The sequence below is a fragment of the Neolamprologus multifasciatus genome, chromosome 11 (assembly GCF_963576455.1).
Source record: "Neolamprologus multifasciatus chromosome 11, fNeoMul1.2, whole genome shotgun sequence".
Classification (NCBI taxonomy): Eukaryota; Metazoa; Chordata; class Actinopteri; order Cichliformes; family Cichlidae; genus Neolamprologus; species Neolamprologus multifasciatus.
In genome coordinates, this window is record NC_140449.1 from 27,410,110 (window position 1) to 27,426,470 (window position 16,361).

Consider the following 16,361-nt stretch of genomic DNA (forward strand, 5'->3'; position numbering starts at 1 on the left):
ATACATCTTTACTACATTTTAGTTCATTATGTCATTTTTGGATTGTTCTACTTTTCAGATTCACTGCCTAAACCTACCATAACTCCATCGAACCTGGAGGTAGAAGAAGGAGCTGCAGTGACATTGACCTGCTCCGCTGTTTCTCACTGTCCCATTCTTCCTCCACTTCTGACATGGTCGCCCGCTTTAGGTGACACAGAGGAGGAAGTGGAAGCTAATCCTGCGACCTCTGTGATAAACTTCACAGCTTCTCACCTTCACAATGAACAAAAAGTTTCTTGCACTGCCGTCTATAACCGACAAGCTGGGAAAAGTGACCTTCTGTATGAAAAAATTCTGACGCTAAGTGTTCTTTGTGAGTATATTTTATCGCCTTTTCTTTTATTGTTTGCATTCATGCCATAACATGATTTTATTTATGGTCTGATATTATCTGATTTGATCTTCTCCAGGATAATAAAAAACCTATAAAAGAACATCTAATCAGATGGTTTAGGGTTTTTTTTTGTATAGTTTCAAAAGTCACTCTGTTTCAATGAGCTTCAGTTTTGCCATTCAATCAAGTTGCAATCAAGCTCTACAGCTGGGATAGACACATGGTTACATTGTAAACATTTGGCAGGTCTCCAGAAACACAAATCCAATTTTGCTGATGTGAAAAGACAAATGTTTATCATTCCAGTTGTAGGCTTGACACTGGTTATGAGTGGCCCAAAAAAATCTGTCTGTGCAGATAGATTGTGTATTAACAATTTCATATTTCTCTTTCAGATCCTCCAAATAACACATCAGTTAGTTACTCTGGTCCTGTAAAAGAAGGCAGCTCAGTGACCGTGACCTGCAACACTAATGCAAATCCAGCCGTGGACAGCTACACCTGGTACAAAGTGAATGGAGATCAGGTGTCAGTGGTGGGATCAAAGAAGAAGTTTTCAGCCACAGTGTCAGAAGTCGACAGTCAGTTTTTTTGTGGAGTCAGTAACAGTCATGGAAGCCAGAATTCTTCTATCACTCAGATTGACGTACAGTGTAAGTGACCCTGAAACAAAAAGACAGATTATAAATGTTGGATCACAGCATAGACTGAACCCATGCTTGTTTATTTTTCCAGTTTCCCCGAGGGAAACGACAGTAATCGTCGATCCCACTGGTCCAGTTCTGGAGGGCAGCTCTGTTTCTCTGATCTGTACGAGCCGCTCTAACCCACCAGTGACCAACTACACCTGGTACAGAGATAATGAGATGGATAAGGAGCTCGGACCAGTCTTGGTCATAGACGGTGCCGACACCAGCCACAGCGGTGATTACCACTGTACAGCCAAAAATGATCTGGGAGAGGAAACGTCAGCAGCAATTCAGCTGGACATTCAGTGTGAGTTAATTTAACACAGTAAAGACATTGATTTACACCGAAAACAAACAACAGAACTGTATGTCTACAGTGTGCTCACGTCCTGAACATGGCTCTACTGTATATCCAGCTGTGCTCAACCCAACATGATCTGGGGCCAAGACTTGTTAACAGGGCAACACTAGTGTCTGAGCTATGGACAGTAACACATTGTCATATTGCGTGACAACCTCAAAACCTTCTGAGTCCATCATGACTGAGCTCCACTGTGTCCACATGTGTGCCAGTGTCTGAATGTATGTGTAGCTGTTTTGTTTAATTTGTGTCCTCATCAAGCTGTAAGAGCACAGAAAAGTATGATTAAAGCCCCCCCCAAAGCAAAACACATTTAATTCTATCAAAAAGGAATAATATGAATCACAAAGAAAAAGAAAAAAGTATTATTATATATCAATTAATAACTTTCTGTCCTAAAACTTGCACCAGAAGATCCTAATTTATATATTTTCTGAAAGGCTGAATATGCATTCCCAAACAAGTAAAAAAAGTCTTCGGATGCAATACTAACAAGGAACATTATTTTCCCTTCAGATCCTCCTAAAAATACTTCAGTGTCTGTTGATCCTTCTGGTCCTGTGCTGGATGGCAGCTCTGTGACTCTGACTTGCACAAGCATCGCCAATCCAGCAGCGGTGAACTTCACCTGGTTCCAGGTGGCAGGAAGGAAAAAGGAAGCGGTGGGCTTTGAGCAACACTTCACCTTCAATGTGACCAAACTCTCAGATGATCAGTATTATTGTGAAGCTCTGAATGTCCATGGAGCTGAATGCTCAGAGCCTGTCAGCATTGATGTCACATGTAAGACTCTTATTCTTGTTTTCATTCCTTTGAAGCCTTTATGTTTCCCCAAGAAAAGCGCCCATAAGCCTATTCTGTTAACCCATTACCTTCTTTGTCTCAGTTGCTCCAGAGATCCTATTTTCTTCCCGCTGTGTGAAGATTTTGTCCCAGATCCGATGTACCTGTAACACTCAGGGGAACCCGCTTCCCTCCCTGGTTTGGCAGCTGGCTGGCGAGCTTGTCAGTCACTCTGCTGATATCCCAATTCGGGAAGTAAATCTGGGAAGCACGAGCGTGAGGAGCGTCATCACTCTGTACTACTTCGGCCAAGACATGCCCTCTCTGGTGTGCCTGAGCAGCAACTCCCTGGGGTCTGATAGTATAGCTTTCAATATATCCTCCAGTGAAACTCAGCTAGGTAAAGAAATCCGTAGGAAGCTTCATTTTATATTTGGCTTTTCTGTTGTGTCATTTGCATCTTTTAGTGATTGATATGACTGTTTTGTTTTTTTAAGTCCTCCATACTCTTTCTTTGCTGATTGGTTCTGGAGTGGGAGCACTTGGGATGTTGCTGGTTTTCATACCGCTACTGATATGCCTTTGCAGGTGAGGAACACAGAACACTGGTACCAGATATTTTCAAAGTAGGTTACGATTATCATACATAATGATAATATATAATTCAAGGTTCCTTTTGTAAGCTGACTAATTATAGAGTAACCACAGCTGCCACAAATCATTACCAACAAGGCACCCTTCTGATGAAACTTTATCTGCCCACCTTGAAGCTGAAAACACACGTGTAATACATGAATTATGACAAAATCAAAACATTATCAGGGGGATAACGACTTTTAGAGTTTTTAACCTTGTGGCAAGGAATTTTCCAGGAGAAAGTATTTTTCCTAAAGCATATTTCAATGTAAAATCTTTAATGTGAATTAAACCTTTCACCTTTCTGTGATGGTTGCAGGAAAAGGAAGGGCAATGTTTCACTTGACAAGGGACTTGTGGATATTTCAGACTGTTTAGTCACCAATGAGGTGAGTTTATGTTGATGCATATGTATGAGTTAGATGAAGAAAAAAAACCCCACTTGTGGTAGAATGAGTTTGCCTCCAGCTCTTCCTGTGTACTTGCCAATGTGTCAGTGTGATTTAAACACCAAAACATATTGTCTGTGGAGGTTCTCAGTCATCCAGGTCATCGTGGTCTAAAGACCAAGTCTAAAAAGCTTGGAAAGAGGAAGAAGCTTCTCGGCTGAGAGAAGAAACGTCTTCAAGAAACTTCCAGACGTCTTTCTTTCCAAGCTCTTTAGACTCCAAAACATATTCTGATTCTCTGAGCTAATGGTGTGTCCTGTTTGAATGATAAAATGAACGTTTTCTTGCATAGTAAATATGAATATATTATGCCAAAACACATGCTCTTAAAAAACACAGTTAAAGTGAACCTCATTATTGAAATATAAAAAAAACATATTTTCTGTGTTACTGAAACACACTGTTGTGGTTTCTCTGTAGACTAACTCTTCAAAGGCAGATGTGATTTATGTCAATAAAGCCGTTCTTGAGGCGGAAGCAGCAGAATACAAGGATGACTCTCTCCATTATGCTGATGTGGACTTTGCTAAACTTCAGGCCAGGTCAGAGGGTAAGCTCGGGGAAGGTGAGATCAAAGGCCTGGCCTCTAAGACTGGTGTGGATTCTGAGATCCGTCAAGAAGCACCAAGCAATGGAGGAGATGCAAAGTAGGAAGAAACACTTCACTTGCAGATGCTCATTTGGGAAGACAGAAAGATGCTAAGGGACTTACATGAAGGGTTGATGAGAAAGTGGTCACTTAGCTTTAGAGGAATTGACAGCAGAAGCCCAGGAGTTTGGAGATTCCCTCCGGCCCTGGTTTTGATCCTCGACTGTAAATTCTTCTCTTGTCTTACTAGTAAAAATTGTGTGACAGAAAAAAAAGACATATCTGTATGCTGAGGTTGAATCTTTAACTATATGCATATGACTAACCTTTGTCTAATTTTAAAAAACCTTTGTGGAGTGTGTAAGAAGCAGGTACAACCTAAAACTTGTTAGGCACTTGTTTTTATTGACAACTTTGTATTATTATGTGATTAAAAGAGTAACTGGCCCTGCAGTCAAGTTTGCCATCAAACAACAGCTTGTGTCAAAGCAGGTTATGAAATGGATCTATGCATACAGTAAAGTACTTTCATTTCAAGACAGATATATACATTAAAAAACTCAGCAGGAGGATGGGAGCACAATTTTACAACAGCAGTCATTTCATTTTATCACTTATCCATATACACTTCCCCAACAGTCTTACATCTATGATAAAAAGATAGGTTTGTGTACTTGTGGGGACTTATTACTATACATAAAGGAAAGCTAAAATTATATCCCAGGAAGGAAAAAAGAAACAATGAAGTAATACAAGCCTTGTTCAGTATAGTTAGCCTGGCAAATATATTTTAGAACGTCCATGGCACAAACTGGTAGAGATGTCTGAATAGGATCAAAGCCTTTTTAGTCAAATTTTGACCTGAGAGTACTGAGTTTCATCTTCGCTGCTGCTGCTGCTGCTGGAGTCTTTCTTTGCTCGCTGGTGGTCAGACTTTGGCTTAATGTTCACATGAGCATAGTTGACCTCCACCTCATCTTCACTGGTATCTGTGTCTGAGTCAAAGTTATATGTATATGGAGGTTTGGGTGGAAGTTCTTCGCCGATGTTCTCATAGTCCTCCTGCACTTCTTGTTCTGTCTAGATGACAAAAAGTGACAAAACGGTGTCATAATTTCTGATAGTGTCTGGATTTGATGTACAAAAATAACCCTTGTTGAAGATCATTTTCATTCTTTACTTTGCCTTAACTTAATTTTCCTTGCGGCAATTATTTTTATTTGTATTTGTATATCATATACAATGAGTATATGATATACAAATACAATACAAATACAATGAAATAAGCTAATAAACCGAATGAGATACAGGGGAAAAAAAGGCATTTTGAGCTTTCTTACCACTTTTGACTTCTTAGGCTTTGACACCACAGAGTACTCAGCATCCTCTTCTGGATCCCTGGGAAAAACATATTGTCATAAAAGAAGTCACGTAATAACATATGATTTAGGCTCCTTTTATATGCAAAACTGAATTCTCACTTTTTTCTATTCACAAAGAACACAGAAGCGTAGTTGAGAGAATCATTTCCCATGTTTCCACCATGTCCTTTGATTGGGTTTTGTGCAGAGGCAGCCTGAGCAAATGCAGAGAGAACTTGTCAATGAATGTAGAGTAGCAACTGAATCAGTTCATTCATGCCTTACATGAAGGATAATTAATAACTATACTGACAGATATATATTAACAGTAAGGGACAGCATAAGCATAAGGCTGGATTAGTGGAGATAAAACTACTCTTGACCTTTTATTTTATTATTTTCTACAGAGCCTCTAAAGTACGGAAACATGTTTTTAGTGGTTAATAAAGGTCATTGCTGATAAAGGTCATTTGTCTGAATGATTTTTATAAAACATTAGGATGTTTTTTCACTGGCATAATTAGAAGTTAATAACATTTTAAGAGTTAACAATACATATTTAACTTAAATGTATATAATATATACATTTGATTTTTCCAGTTGTGCAGTGTTTTATGTCTATTTAATGAAAAGAGGCTGTGCAGTAAAACAGGAACGGGTAATCTTTGAAATATACCCAATTCTCAGTATACTTTCATTATACTTTAATATTGTCACTATTAAAGTTTCATTTATTTATTCATTTGTAAATGGATTTGTCTTTGTTGAGCTTGCTCTGATATCATTGGATCACCTGTTTGCTTTGGGGCAGATTCACAACAGAGTAAACGGTGTTCACGTTGGATGCAGTCCTGTGGAAAAATAATGATGTTAAAAATAAAAAATGCACATTCAGAATCAGAACCATTCAAAAGCTGAGCAGACTCTCAGTGTGCCATTCATAACTGAATGATGTTAAATGGGTGCTTTGACGAAAGAGTGAGCAGCAGCACCCAGCTCCCCTGCCAATAATGTGTCCCTTGTTCTGAGCTGGACAGTGCAAGCTGCTGCTGACTTACGTGCTGTCTGGATGACGCTGGGGTCGTTGGGCATTTGGTCGACATGGCTGGTTTAGCAAGAGGTCATCTCTGCTCCTGAACGGCTCTGCCAAACCACTCTGATTGCCGCTGCTCCTGCTGACTCCATTCCAGGAACCCTGATTAAGTTCACAGATGGAAATGCATCATTTTTGTTTCATTTCACTAACAATTCAAAAGATTTAAAATATGAGTTAATACCAGAAAACTACTCCAGGACCACACATTTGTAGTTCTTTGTTGAATTAAATTGTTCCTTCTGCGTCTGTAAACAAAGGGGCAGAAGAGCAGTCATACAGGCCAATCACCTGATCACGTTTCTCTAATGGAAACTATTTGTTATTTACTTTGTATATTACCTGTACAAAAAGATGAGTATGCATACAATTAGAAAAATAAGACAAAGCAAGAAGATCTTCACAATCTTCATAACTGTGTCTGCGGTTAGAAGAGACAGAACATCAGTATATAGAGAGATTTGTGAACAGGTAGCACAGAAGAACAAAAAGCACCCAAAGAGCACAAACCTCCACCAAGACAACTAAATGGGCAGTGTTACTTTTAAGGGCATACGCACATTGTGTGTATGATTTTTTTTCTTTGTTCTGTTTAAATGTACTTTTCAAATAAGGGTAACCTGACACATGTTTACTTTGATTACACAGACATTAAGCAGGAGTAGGTGATGGATAATAGGCACTGATTTGTAAATACCTGGACATGAATAAGTTGAGCTTATTAAATATTGTTAAAACAAATGTTGATGGCTTGTTAACATGACCCCACTCTACACCACTACAAAATTTTATATACGTATTAAAAAAAGGAAAAATATAATTTAAATGTATTATTATATAAAAAATAATGCACAGTAGAGATACAGGTCAATGCCTTTGGAATTCACTCACCGTCAAATAGCTTTATTGGCTCAGATGATCTTTCACCAATCTTGTTTTTTGCCACGCAGTAGTACTCCCCAGGCTGATCTGATCTCACAAAAATATCCTTACCGATTGTTAGATTTTTGCTCTCTTTTTTGTTTATCCTCTGGTACCATGAATATTGTGTGACTTCAGGATAGCACTGACTGATGCAGCTCAGTTTCACTCTTGTCACTTCACCATGCTGCTCTTCCTTTTCTTTTTCAATCTTTGTGAATTTTGGAGCATCTAAACAGAGGAAAAAAGAAGAAATGGAAATGCAAAATAATGACTTCAAAAACAGACAGTATAGCTAAATATGGAAAGTTTTAAAATGACAATGTACAGTTGCTCTATTCAAAGCTGCTTCATCTAGAGTTAGAAATGTTCCTTTCTCATATCCCTTAGTTGCTGGTCCAAAGCGCACATGTGGCACAACCTGAATGACCTTTCTAAAGCATTTTACTTATCCCAGAATGAAAAACTAAAACCAGTAAAATCAACCACTTGTTAGAGTCCATGTCATATTTGAAGTTTAGATGAAACGAGTAAATAATTACAAAGCAAAGTATCAGACGTGTGGATACTCTGTTGTTGGTGAGAAACAATGACTGAAATATTCAAGTGTACTCACGCTTAACTTTAACTTCAACTTGCACTGATTTCCCCGTTCCAATTTTATTTTTGGCCGTACAGCGGTACTTCCCGCTGTCAGAGACACTGGCAGAATTCACAATGAACGGTGTCCCAGTGCTTATAGTGGTTTCCGTCGTCCCATCGATCATCTTCATCCAGGTGAAGGAGCTTACGGATGGGTACGAGTTGGCACTGCAATCCAGTGTTAATGACTCATTCTCTTTTACAATAAAATCAGGATGACCTGTTATTTTCACCTCTCTGGGGCTATCTGCATTTAACGCAAATTATAAACAAAGAAATGAGATGATGTTTTTATTTGTTTGTTTTTAATCACAAGGTCTTTCTGTAAAATCATAACCTTAATATTTAAATTATTAACAACTCAAATTCTATTATAGCCGAAATTCAGCTGTAAAATAATCTAATCCGCTAATAAAGAAAAACAACAGTAGTTAATATATTACAACAATGCCCCATGCTTCTTGAGCACTGTTTCCTGAGCTGATGATGTGTCTTTTGTAAAAAAACAAAAACAAAAAATAGGAGCTTGAAAGTATGGAACAGCTAAACTTTGCTGCCTGAGAAATTCTACTAAAATCACATTTCAGTTTAAGTTGTCGTCCAGTTATTAGATGATTGAATATTATCAGAATATAATTGTGTTGGATGTAACATATATATGACAAAGACATGCATCACTCAATTGCTTACATTTCACCACCAGTTGCTTTTTTGAGCTCCACTGGTTTCCTTCGCTGTTGAAGGCATTGCAGGTGTAAAAGCCTGCATCTGTTGAAGTTGCGTTAAATTTGTAGGAGTTGTCTAAAGTTATCCATTCTGGAGTCTGAGAATTTGATTTAGAATATCTTGCCAGGGTGAAAGTTGGCGGTGGGAAACTTTCAGCAGAGCAGTTGACTTCGACAGGCTCACCTTCAGTGACCAACTCAGTCATGTACAGATTGGTATTATTGGGAGGAACTGTGGAGAGGAAGCACCTGTGAGCATCATTTTTAACATGCTGAATGATATTACAAGATCAGTCCTTAAACAGAATGTCAGCTCTATTCTGAACCAGCATTCACTAAATGACGCAGTATGTTTTTATTTTCTTTGTATAAAAGTTGCATTTAAGTCAAATTTGAGCTTTTACTTGGGTTACAATATTTAATTTGACACCGACAAGTTTGCTTGACAGTTAACATACTAAGTAATTGTCATTAGGTAAGTGCAGCTTCATCTAACACTATGCTACAACAGTAATAATCACATTGATCTGAAAAAGCATGTATGCATTTTTTTTTTTTGATGGTACTGATTGATAAAGTGAATTCAGTCCTAAAACAAAGTGCAGAGAAACTTTAATATGTCAGCAGAGTACTTACACAACACTTCTATGCACACTGGCTTACTAGTGTTCCCTGTGTCAATGCTGTTGCTCGCGTTGCATATGTAACATCCTTCATCTGCTCTTTTTACTTTTTCTAAGTGAAGAGTTTCTTTGAAAACCCTGAGCATCTTCTTCTGGGAGATGTCAGTCTTCTTATAATGGAACCAGGAATAGCTTGAAGGGGCTGGATATGCATCAGTTAAGCAAGTGAATGTGGCGGCTGTATTAATTTTCACACTTGTTTGATGGATAGAAATGGTAGTTTTCCTTGGTTTGTCTGGAAAACAATAAATAGTTTTTGGAATATTTTTGATACTAAAACAGTCAATACAGCATCAGCACTAATTTATTTTTATTTTCTCTGTTATGTTCATAGACATATGGAACACAGAGGTGTAAAACTTACATTGAACCGTAAGTTGAAGAGTTTCTGATCCAGAGCCCACTTTGTTCTTGGCACTACATGTGTATTTACCACTGTCTTCTGGCTGTATGTTTTCAACAACAGTTATCTGTTTTGAACCAATACGTGTTTTGTCTTTTGTGTCTTTCAGCCAAGTAAAAGAGTCTGGTGATGGGTTGCTTCTCTTAACAGAACATGTAAAAGTGACTTTATCTCCTTGTATAATAGTTTTTGTCCTTCTTTCAGGCTCCCCTGAAATCTCTATGTAAACATCAGGGGCATCTATAACAGAAGAGTATTTGGTAAAGTTGATTCATTGTAATAATCAGCGCTGAAAATACTGGGCTGATAAATCAGAACTAAAAAATGCTAAAATACAGGATTCTCATAAAAAATAAAGGCTTATGCCAAATACAACGACAATATCTTAAACTGCACCAACATACGTTTAAACCACTGAGATACAAACCCATTAAAAGGCATTCAGGTATGATGACATTTGCTAAAAATTTGTAAGAATAGATCAACATAATTAATGTGAAACAATACTCACAAATAACCTCAACAGTCACCACTAAGTCTTTACTCCCATGTTTGTTTTCAGCTTTACAGGTATATGATCCATTCTGTGATGCATTAATTGATGAGATCATCCAATTGGCATTTGAGTCAAGATCTCGACCATCTTTAGTCCATTTAAAAGTGGGCTCAGGTTGTCCTTTAGCAGAGCAAGTGAAACTGACAGACTCTCCTTCCTTTACAACTTTAGAGCTTATAGTTGTAGACATGTCTTTGGGAGCATCTGTTCAAAAGGCAAATCAATACAGATTAGCAAATAGTGTGCATACAAGTACACAGTGTGTTGATTGTTTACACAAATGAAATATACAGAATAGAACAAGTATTGGATTTCAGATACATCCATATACTCCCAAATGCAGCAAGGTGAAAATAGCTAATCACATTTATTACAACGCAGGTGTCACACTGTACCAATTCAGGTTTTCTGAAATGACTTAGAAAAAACAGAAAAACACAACTTTTCTATTTTTCATCTTGTAGCAGAACAAGATCATTTTTTGGTGGTAGATCTTAAATCAACTTAGAAAATTGTATCACTTTCTTCTAATCTGATTCTGACACAGAATTAACAGATTTTTTTGCAGATAATTATTTTTTTTTATAAGAGAAATAATACCAGCTAACAAAGAGTTGAAATTTTTATTGTTCAGTAAACCAATTTCCTAATAAAGTAACAATTTAATTATTTTAGTCCATGTTGGACCCTTCATTCAACCTCATTCATATCTTATGCATAATTAGTAATTATGTCCACACTTCAGTAGAAAACATTTCTGGTTATGAACTTACATCCTACAGTGAGGCTGATATTCCGAATCAAACATGGATCTGTATTGTTCTCTGTTTGGCATGAAAACATCCTCCCATCATCCTCCCAAGTGACTTTAAAACTCAGTGTGGCTGTTTTAGGACTTTTTTTAGATTGTATTAATGATGGCGAACGTGGTCCCAAAGCTTTGATTTCTGTGTCTGAAGTACACGAGGTCAGTGTGTGGCAAGTAAGTGTTACATTGTCATTTTCAGTAACAGTTTTTGGTTCCTCAAAAGTGAGTGGACATGGATTATCTGCCAATAGAAGACAACATCAAGAATAATATAATAGGTAATACGATAAACTGTAAAAATAATATGACAAGAGAGAGCATTACTGAAATGATCATTCAATTTATTTCTGGTTTTCATGAAAAGGCCAAATAGATGTGAAAAGTGGAGAGATAGTATTGTAGTTTTATTTTTACCATTTTATCAAAATAAAATATGTGTCAAGGCATCTTTGCTAAGTAAAAATGTTAACATTTTCCAGTTTATTTTATTATTATTAAGCCACAATTTTTCCATTCTAATAAAAATGCATTTTAAAAACTCTATAGTCATAGAGTAAGTATAGAGTATAAATTTAAGTATATGTAAATTATTTTCAGTATTCTGATCTTTGTACTTACCTGCAACTGTGAGGCTTGTAAATGGGTTAGTTACCCATTTATATTTACCTTCTCCTACAAATCTAAAAGAATAGTTTCCACTGTCAGTTATTTTTAGGTCGTGGATCAAAACACTGCATTTCTCTGGTGAGCCTGAAGGAACATTTTTCCATTTTGTATCTTCAGAGCCAACATATTTGACTCTGTTTACAAACTGTGGATTGACAGGACGTTCTGTTTTCGATGAACTGTAAATGATAGTGGCATTATATTGTTGGTTTTCATATACTGGGTCTTTCATCCAAAACCAGTATGCATTGTTAAAGTTGTCCACTGTTGAAACCGTGCATTCAATTTCAATGCAGGACCCTTCTGTAGCTGTTAGGATAGAGTCTTTTAGACTGAAGGGGTTACAAGAAAAACCTATAGTGATGAGAGAAAGATTGGAAGTTTGTAAACAAATGTGACCCCAGTGGAGCTGTTGAAAAAAGTTATCATCAAGGACTCATAAAACACCTACTTTTTATTAGAGTCAGCAACATCAACCAGTCAAAAGTATGAGCGTTCATTTTCACAATGGGCTAAAGCCTGGTCTCTGCAATAAAAAAAACAAACAATAATTTGTACACACTTTGGCCGATCCCAGAACATTTTTAATGCAATCAAGTCATAGTGTACAAAGTAGCATTTTGTGGTTAATCCAAATCAGCTACTTTGAAAATTTTTTTTACAGCTTTGAGACAGCTATTGCATTTTCTGGTACCTTTGTGGTTAATGAAATGTTTGAAAAGGACAACGATTGCTGACAGAGATAACTTTATCAACTGAGTTCATAAGTAGAGGAAGTGTAGAAGAGCTTTTCATAAAAAGTACAAAAAAGCATATTCTTACCTTAGAGGACCCACTTACAGTATGCAGAATGCATGATCTCTTCTAAAGTAGCAAAAAGGAAGGTTTCACAGTTGACTTAAAATCTTGAAAATATTTGCATGCCCAGTCAAGCTAGAGGAGAATCTGAAGGCAAATTTTCAACATGCCTGTTACAGTACACATTCAGTTCCTCCCACTTCATCTATTTAAAGAACCAACTATTAAAAGTGAAAGCTTATTTTATGTATTTATTCATAACAGGAACAGATAATCTTAAAGTGCTTGGCGTTTATTTGCAGAATTTATGCTCACGTGGTGTTAACAGTGTACTTTTGTACTACACTTTTGAACATAACATTAAAAAACCCAAACATTTGCCTTTATTTCGCCTTTGCATGAACAGCCGCTAGTATGTTTTGAGCATCAGCTGCCATCTCATCAATAGCACTGTTTAAAGCCCGCAGCATAGCAGCAAAGGAGCGGCTGACTGAACGGGCATTTCTAGGCATCGCCATCTCCAGCAGCTTTGACGAAACAGTGGCCAAGTCCTTCTCTGCTGCCGCCAACCTCCTTTTCACTTCACCCTTGCTAACCTCCACTGACAACACAGAGTTTCGTAACTCTTTAAGTTTTGTAGGTTCCATGCCTCGCTGTTGGGCTAATCGCTCCACGGATTCATCATCCAGGCAAAGAGATAACCGTGCTTTGGTCAAGATTCGCACTCCTATACTTGAGTCCACCATGGATGCAACAAGGGGAACAGGAATTGCTGATACCCCACCTGACAGTGAGGCAGCTGCCCATACTAATGCTTTGAATGCTTCCTTTTTTTGAGTGACCAGAGCTGAGGTGAGTGTTGGTAGAGCTAAGACAAGGGCGTGTGCTCGGATCTCTGGAAGATCATTACTCATATCTGCTAATAGAGTAGGGAAGTCAAACTTCTCCAGGGCAGCTGGTCCGACCAGGTAGACTTTAGGCTGTGCCATACCCTTTGATTTCAGCACTTCCAGACTGGCTTTCTTTTTTTCTTCCAGGATCTTTTCTGAGTCCTTAACTGAAGCTAAGAGAATGAAATACACCGTTTGTCGCTGCAGGGAAAGGGCCTCCAAGAAAACATCTACACTGTTGGGTTGGACTGTCTGTGTGGATGTCATAAAGACTGCATTGTAGCGGAGGAACTTGTATCTATCCATGTATCCCTCTGGTTCAAATGGAGATATGTCTGGAACAGGTGGCAGGTCCCACAGGCGAAAGTCAGGGTGTTTGGGGTCAGGGTAGCCTGCTAAACCATCTGGAGGAACAGAGGCTGGAGAAGGAGCTGCTCCCTCATCGCCAGCCCCAAGACCACGGAGGGAGTTCATGAAAGAGGCTTTTTCTTCCCCACGGTCCCCCACCACACCCAAATTGATCCTGCTGATAAGGAGGTCTTCCACTGCGTCCTTAACATCTGATAACCTATTGCTCTCAATAGATTCCTTAAGGGTTTCAAGGAGGTTTAGGCCTCTGAAGACATCAGCCATTGCTAAAGAAAGACAAAAAGTACGATTATTTAAAAAGGCCTTAAAAATGTTTTAAATAGAAAGTTAATGTGAATATTTTGTAAAAAAAAAAAAAAAAGAAAAGAAAAAGAAAAAAATACAGCTCTAAAACACTTTATTATCTTTCTGAAGTATAAAAATAGAGATTATCACAGCTGGCAAATTGATAAAGGGTAGCTTTGAAAAATCAACCATGAATCAAAAACAATAATAACTTTGGGCTAACAGAAAGGAGGAGAAAACGACTTACTAAAGAGCTGTAAACAGTATTTTTTGATGATTTAAAAACATCAGTTTTCTGTTTTCTTCTATCTGCTCTACAGTGTTAATTTAAGGTATAATCAATAAACAAATCTGCTGTTGTTTTCTGATGGTTCAATATACAAACATGCAGGAAATCTTTTCACTGACAGAAATGTCCTCTCTAATATTCTCATCTGTTTTCATAGATAGTTTGAAGCCCACAGAGGCAAAAAAAAATAAAAGATAAAGACTTAACAGAATAAAATTGATGAAGATAAATGCTGAAATGTTAAAAATACATTGCTGTTAATTCCAGTCAACAATACTACACCTACCTGCACGTCTGGAACAGAAATGGTCCTATCGCTGAAATATTTTGCTGTCAAACAGTGATTCTCCCACAGCTCTGAAGCACTGACAGCTTCAGGTTGATCTATTTAAGGCTCCATCCAGCTAGTGGAAAGTTCTAATCCTATAAACTCAGCCCTAATCCAAAATCACTTTAAGCACATACATGATTAAACAGAATGTGCGAAGTTAGTGGCTAACATATGTTAGCCACTAGAAGGCAAAGGCATTTGCCAGAATATAAATAAGATACAGCTGTAGAACTTACTTTGTAATAGCATTTTATTTAAGGTGTAATATATACTTTTTCAAAATAAGCAAAATGTCACAAATAGTTACTGTTATCGGGCCAAGAATTACATCTTAATATTTTATACATGTGTATCTATATATATATATAGGAACTATTTCAGAATTCTTTAAAAAAAAACAGATAAAACTTTCTGCATACTAAAGAGGACAATCAACCTTGTTATTAGTGCTCATAGCCATTAGTGGTATGGCGGTACATCAGTGCCTGCGGAATTGGCAGCTTGTACATCTAGAAAGGTACCGCCAGTGCTGAAATGTATACACAGGTTTTAGAGCAATAAATGCTCCCATGTATGTAATGTTTTGTTCAGGGAAAGCTGTGCATATTGTAGCAAGACAATGCTAATCTACTAAAGACTCTGCCTACAGTCCAGATGTTTCACCAGCTGCAAACATGTTGCACAGTTGTGCATCATAATATGAATATATATATATGGCAAAGAAGACCCAGCACTGTTGAGCAGCTATAATCCTATGTCAGGCAAAAAATAGGATGACATTATACCACCAAAAGGTCAGTGATTGCCATAAATTTTAAAATGAGAAGCTTCAATTTACAACCTAACTATATATTTGTATTGGGATTGTATCTTTTGCACTGTAACTGGGTTTATGACCTTGACTAAAGTAAATCATCATTATACAAACCAAGGTTTGAACCTACACTTAATAAACTAATAATAAAGATTATGAATATTCCCCGATAGCTGTCTATAATTCAGATTATAAGATCTGACTGGAAATTACACTTGAGGTTAAGCCCTAAACCAGCAGATTTATTTAGGGTATATAGAACAACACTGAATGATATGGAGATGTCCTCATGGTAGTGCTACAGTTCAGCATCTGTTTCTGTACCTCTGCTTCTTTCTTTATCAGTGTTGACACAGTGAAAGAGCATCCTGACAGTTTTGTTTTTCTTTCATTTATTAAATTCTTTTTTGGCATTACTAATAAAGAGGAACAACCGTTAAAACTGTTAGAGCTATGCAGTACTGCATGTTCAAAAGTCATGAAAAATGATACAGAGTTTCCCCCTTCTTATTTTTAGAGAAACCCTGTATGCAAAATAACTAGCACCTGCTAAGCGTCAGATGTTATTTTAGGTTCCATCTGTGAGTAACTCCTCATCTATTTGACAGCAGGGGACTATTGTTTTACTTCTATACCAGATTTTCTCAACCATAACTTACTGTCACAGCTGGGTGACAACTTGACATTAGAACCAAGTTGCTAGGAAACCTGTGGGCAAGATGTAGTTAATGTGTTACAGTTTGTTTTTTTGTTTTTTACATGTCTGTTTCTGTGTGGATTAAAAAAACAAAACGTATGGTTATAGTCCTGAACTTTGGGCAGACAGACAGAGCAGTAGCTTTTG

General features: G+C 37.4%; 3 protein-coding genes across 6 annotated transcripts in view; 1 reads left to right on the forward strand and 2 right to left on the reverse strand.

The window, feature by feature from the left end:
- Positions 1-5,203, forward strand: part of LOC146508684 (myelin-associated glycoprotein-like) — a 6,349-nt gene extending 1,146 nt beyond the window's left edge. For 2 of the 3 annotated variants that reach the window (XM_085178551.1, XM_085178549.1), the window contains 8 exons: positions 59-355; positions 772-1,029; positions 1,112-1,372; positions 1,943-2,209; positions 2,313-2,609; positions 2,707-2,797; positions 3,165-3,234; positions 3,715-5,203. In XM_085178551.1, coding sequence (XP_085034677.1) covers positions 59-355; positions 772-1,029; positions 1,112-1,372; positions 1,943-2,209; positions 2,313-2,609; positions 2,707-2,797; positions 3,165-3,234; positions 3,715-3,945 — 1,772 coding nt within the window. In that variant the 3' untranslated portion in view covers positions 3,946-5,203. The remainder of the gene's footprint in view (positions 1-58; positions 356-771; positions 1,030-1,111; positions 1,373-1,942; positions 2,210-2,312; positions 2,610-2,706; positions 2,798-3,164; positions 3,235-3,714) is intronic. The other variant, XM_085178550.1, reaches the window with a different exon arrangement.
- Positions 772-12,668, reverse strand: LOC146508685 (B-cell receptor CD22). Of its 2 annotated transcripts, XM_085178541.1 has the most exons (17): positions 12,564-12,668; positions 12,193-12,267; positions 11,694-12,095; positions 11,041-11,316; positions 10,223-10,471; positions 9,673-9,951; positions 9,262-9,543; positions 8,591-8,857; positions 7,875-8,147; positions 7,229-7,489; positions 6,680-6,758; positions 6,522-6,585; positions 6,303-6,439; positions 6,038-6,095; positions 5,365-5,459; positions 5,224-5,281; positions 772-4,963 (listed from the first exon to the last, which is right to left on the reverse strand). In XM_085178541.1, exons 2-17 carry the CDS (start codon positions 12,239-12,241, stop codon positions 4,733-4,735), a joined length of 3,060 nt encoding a protein of 1,019 aa, XP_085034667.1. In that variant the 5' UTR covers positions 12,242-12,267; positions 12,564-12,668; the 3' UTR covers positions 772-4,732. The 2 variants fall into 2 exon arrangements, with proteins under 2 accessions (XP_085034667.1, XP_085034666.1); XM_085178540.1 differs by lacking the exon at positions 12,564-12,668 and having other exon boundaries at positions 12,193-12,295.
- On the reverse strand, positions 12,304-14,774 carry irgq2 (immunity-related GTPase family, q2). The gene is made up of 2 exons (XM_085178565.1): positions 14,659-14,774; positions 12,304-14,064 (listed from the first exon to the last, which is right to left on the reverse strand). The coding sequence occupies exon 2, from the start codon at positions 14,060-14,062 to the stop codon at positions 12,923-12,925; it is 1,140 nt and encodes a 379-aa protein (XP_085034691.1). The 5' UTR covers positions 14,063-14,064; positions 14,659-14,774; the 3' UTR covers positions 12,304-12,922.
- Between the last annotated feature and the right edge of the window lie 1,587 nt (positions 14,775-16,361).

Coding starts and splice junctions, on each gene's coding strand:
- irgq2 (XM_085178565.1), bottom strand. CDS start 14,062: ATGGCTGATGTCTTCAGAGGCCTAAACCTCCTTGAAACCCTTAAGGAA.
- LOC146508685 (XM_085178541.1), bottom strand. CDS start 12,241: ATGAACGCTCATACTTTTGACTGGTTGATGTTGCTGACTCTAATAAAA. Junction 6,096..6,302: donor CAGCGTCATCCAGACAGCAC/GTAAGTCAGCAG, acceptor ATTTTTCCACAG/GACTGCATCCAACGTGAACA. Junction 5,282..5,364: donor TTCTTTGTGAATAGAAAAAA/GTGAGAATTCAG, acceptor TGTTTTTCCCAG/GGATCCAGAAGAGGATGCTG.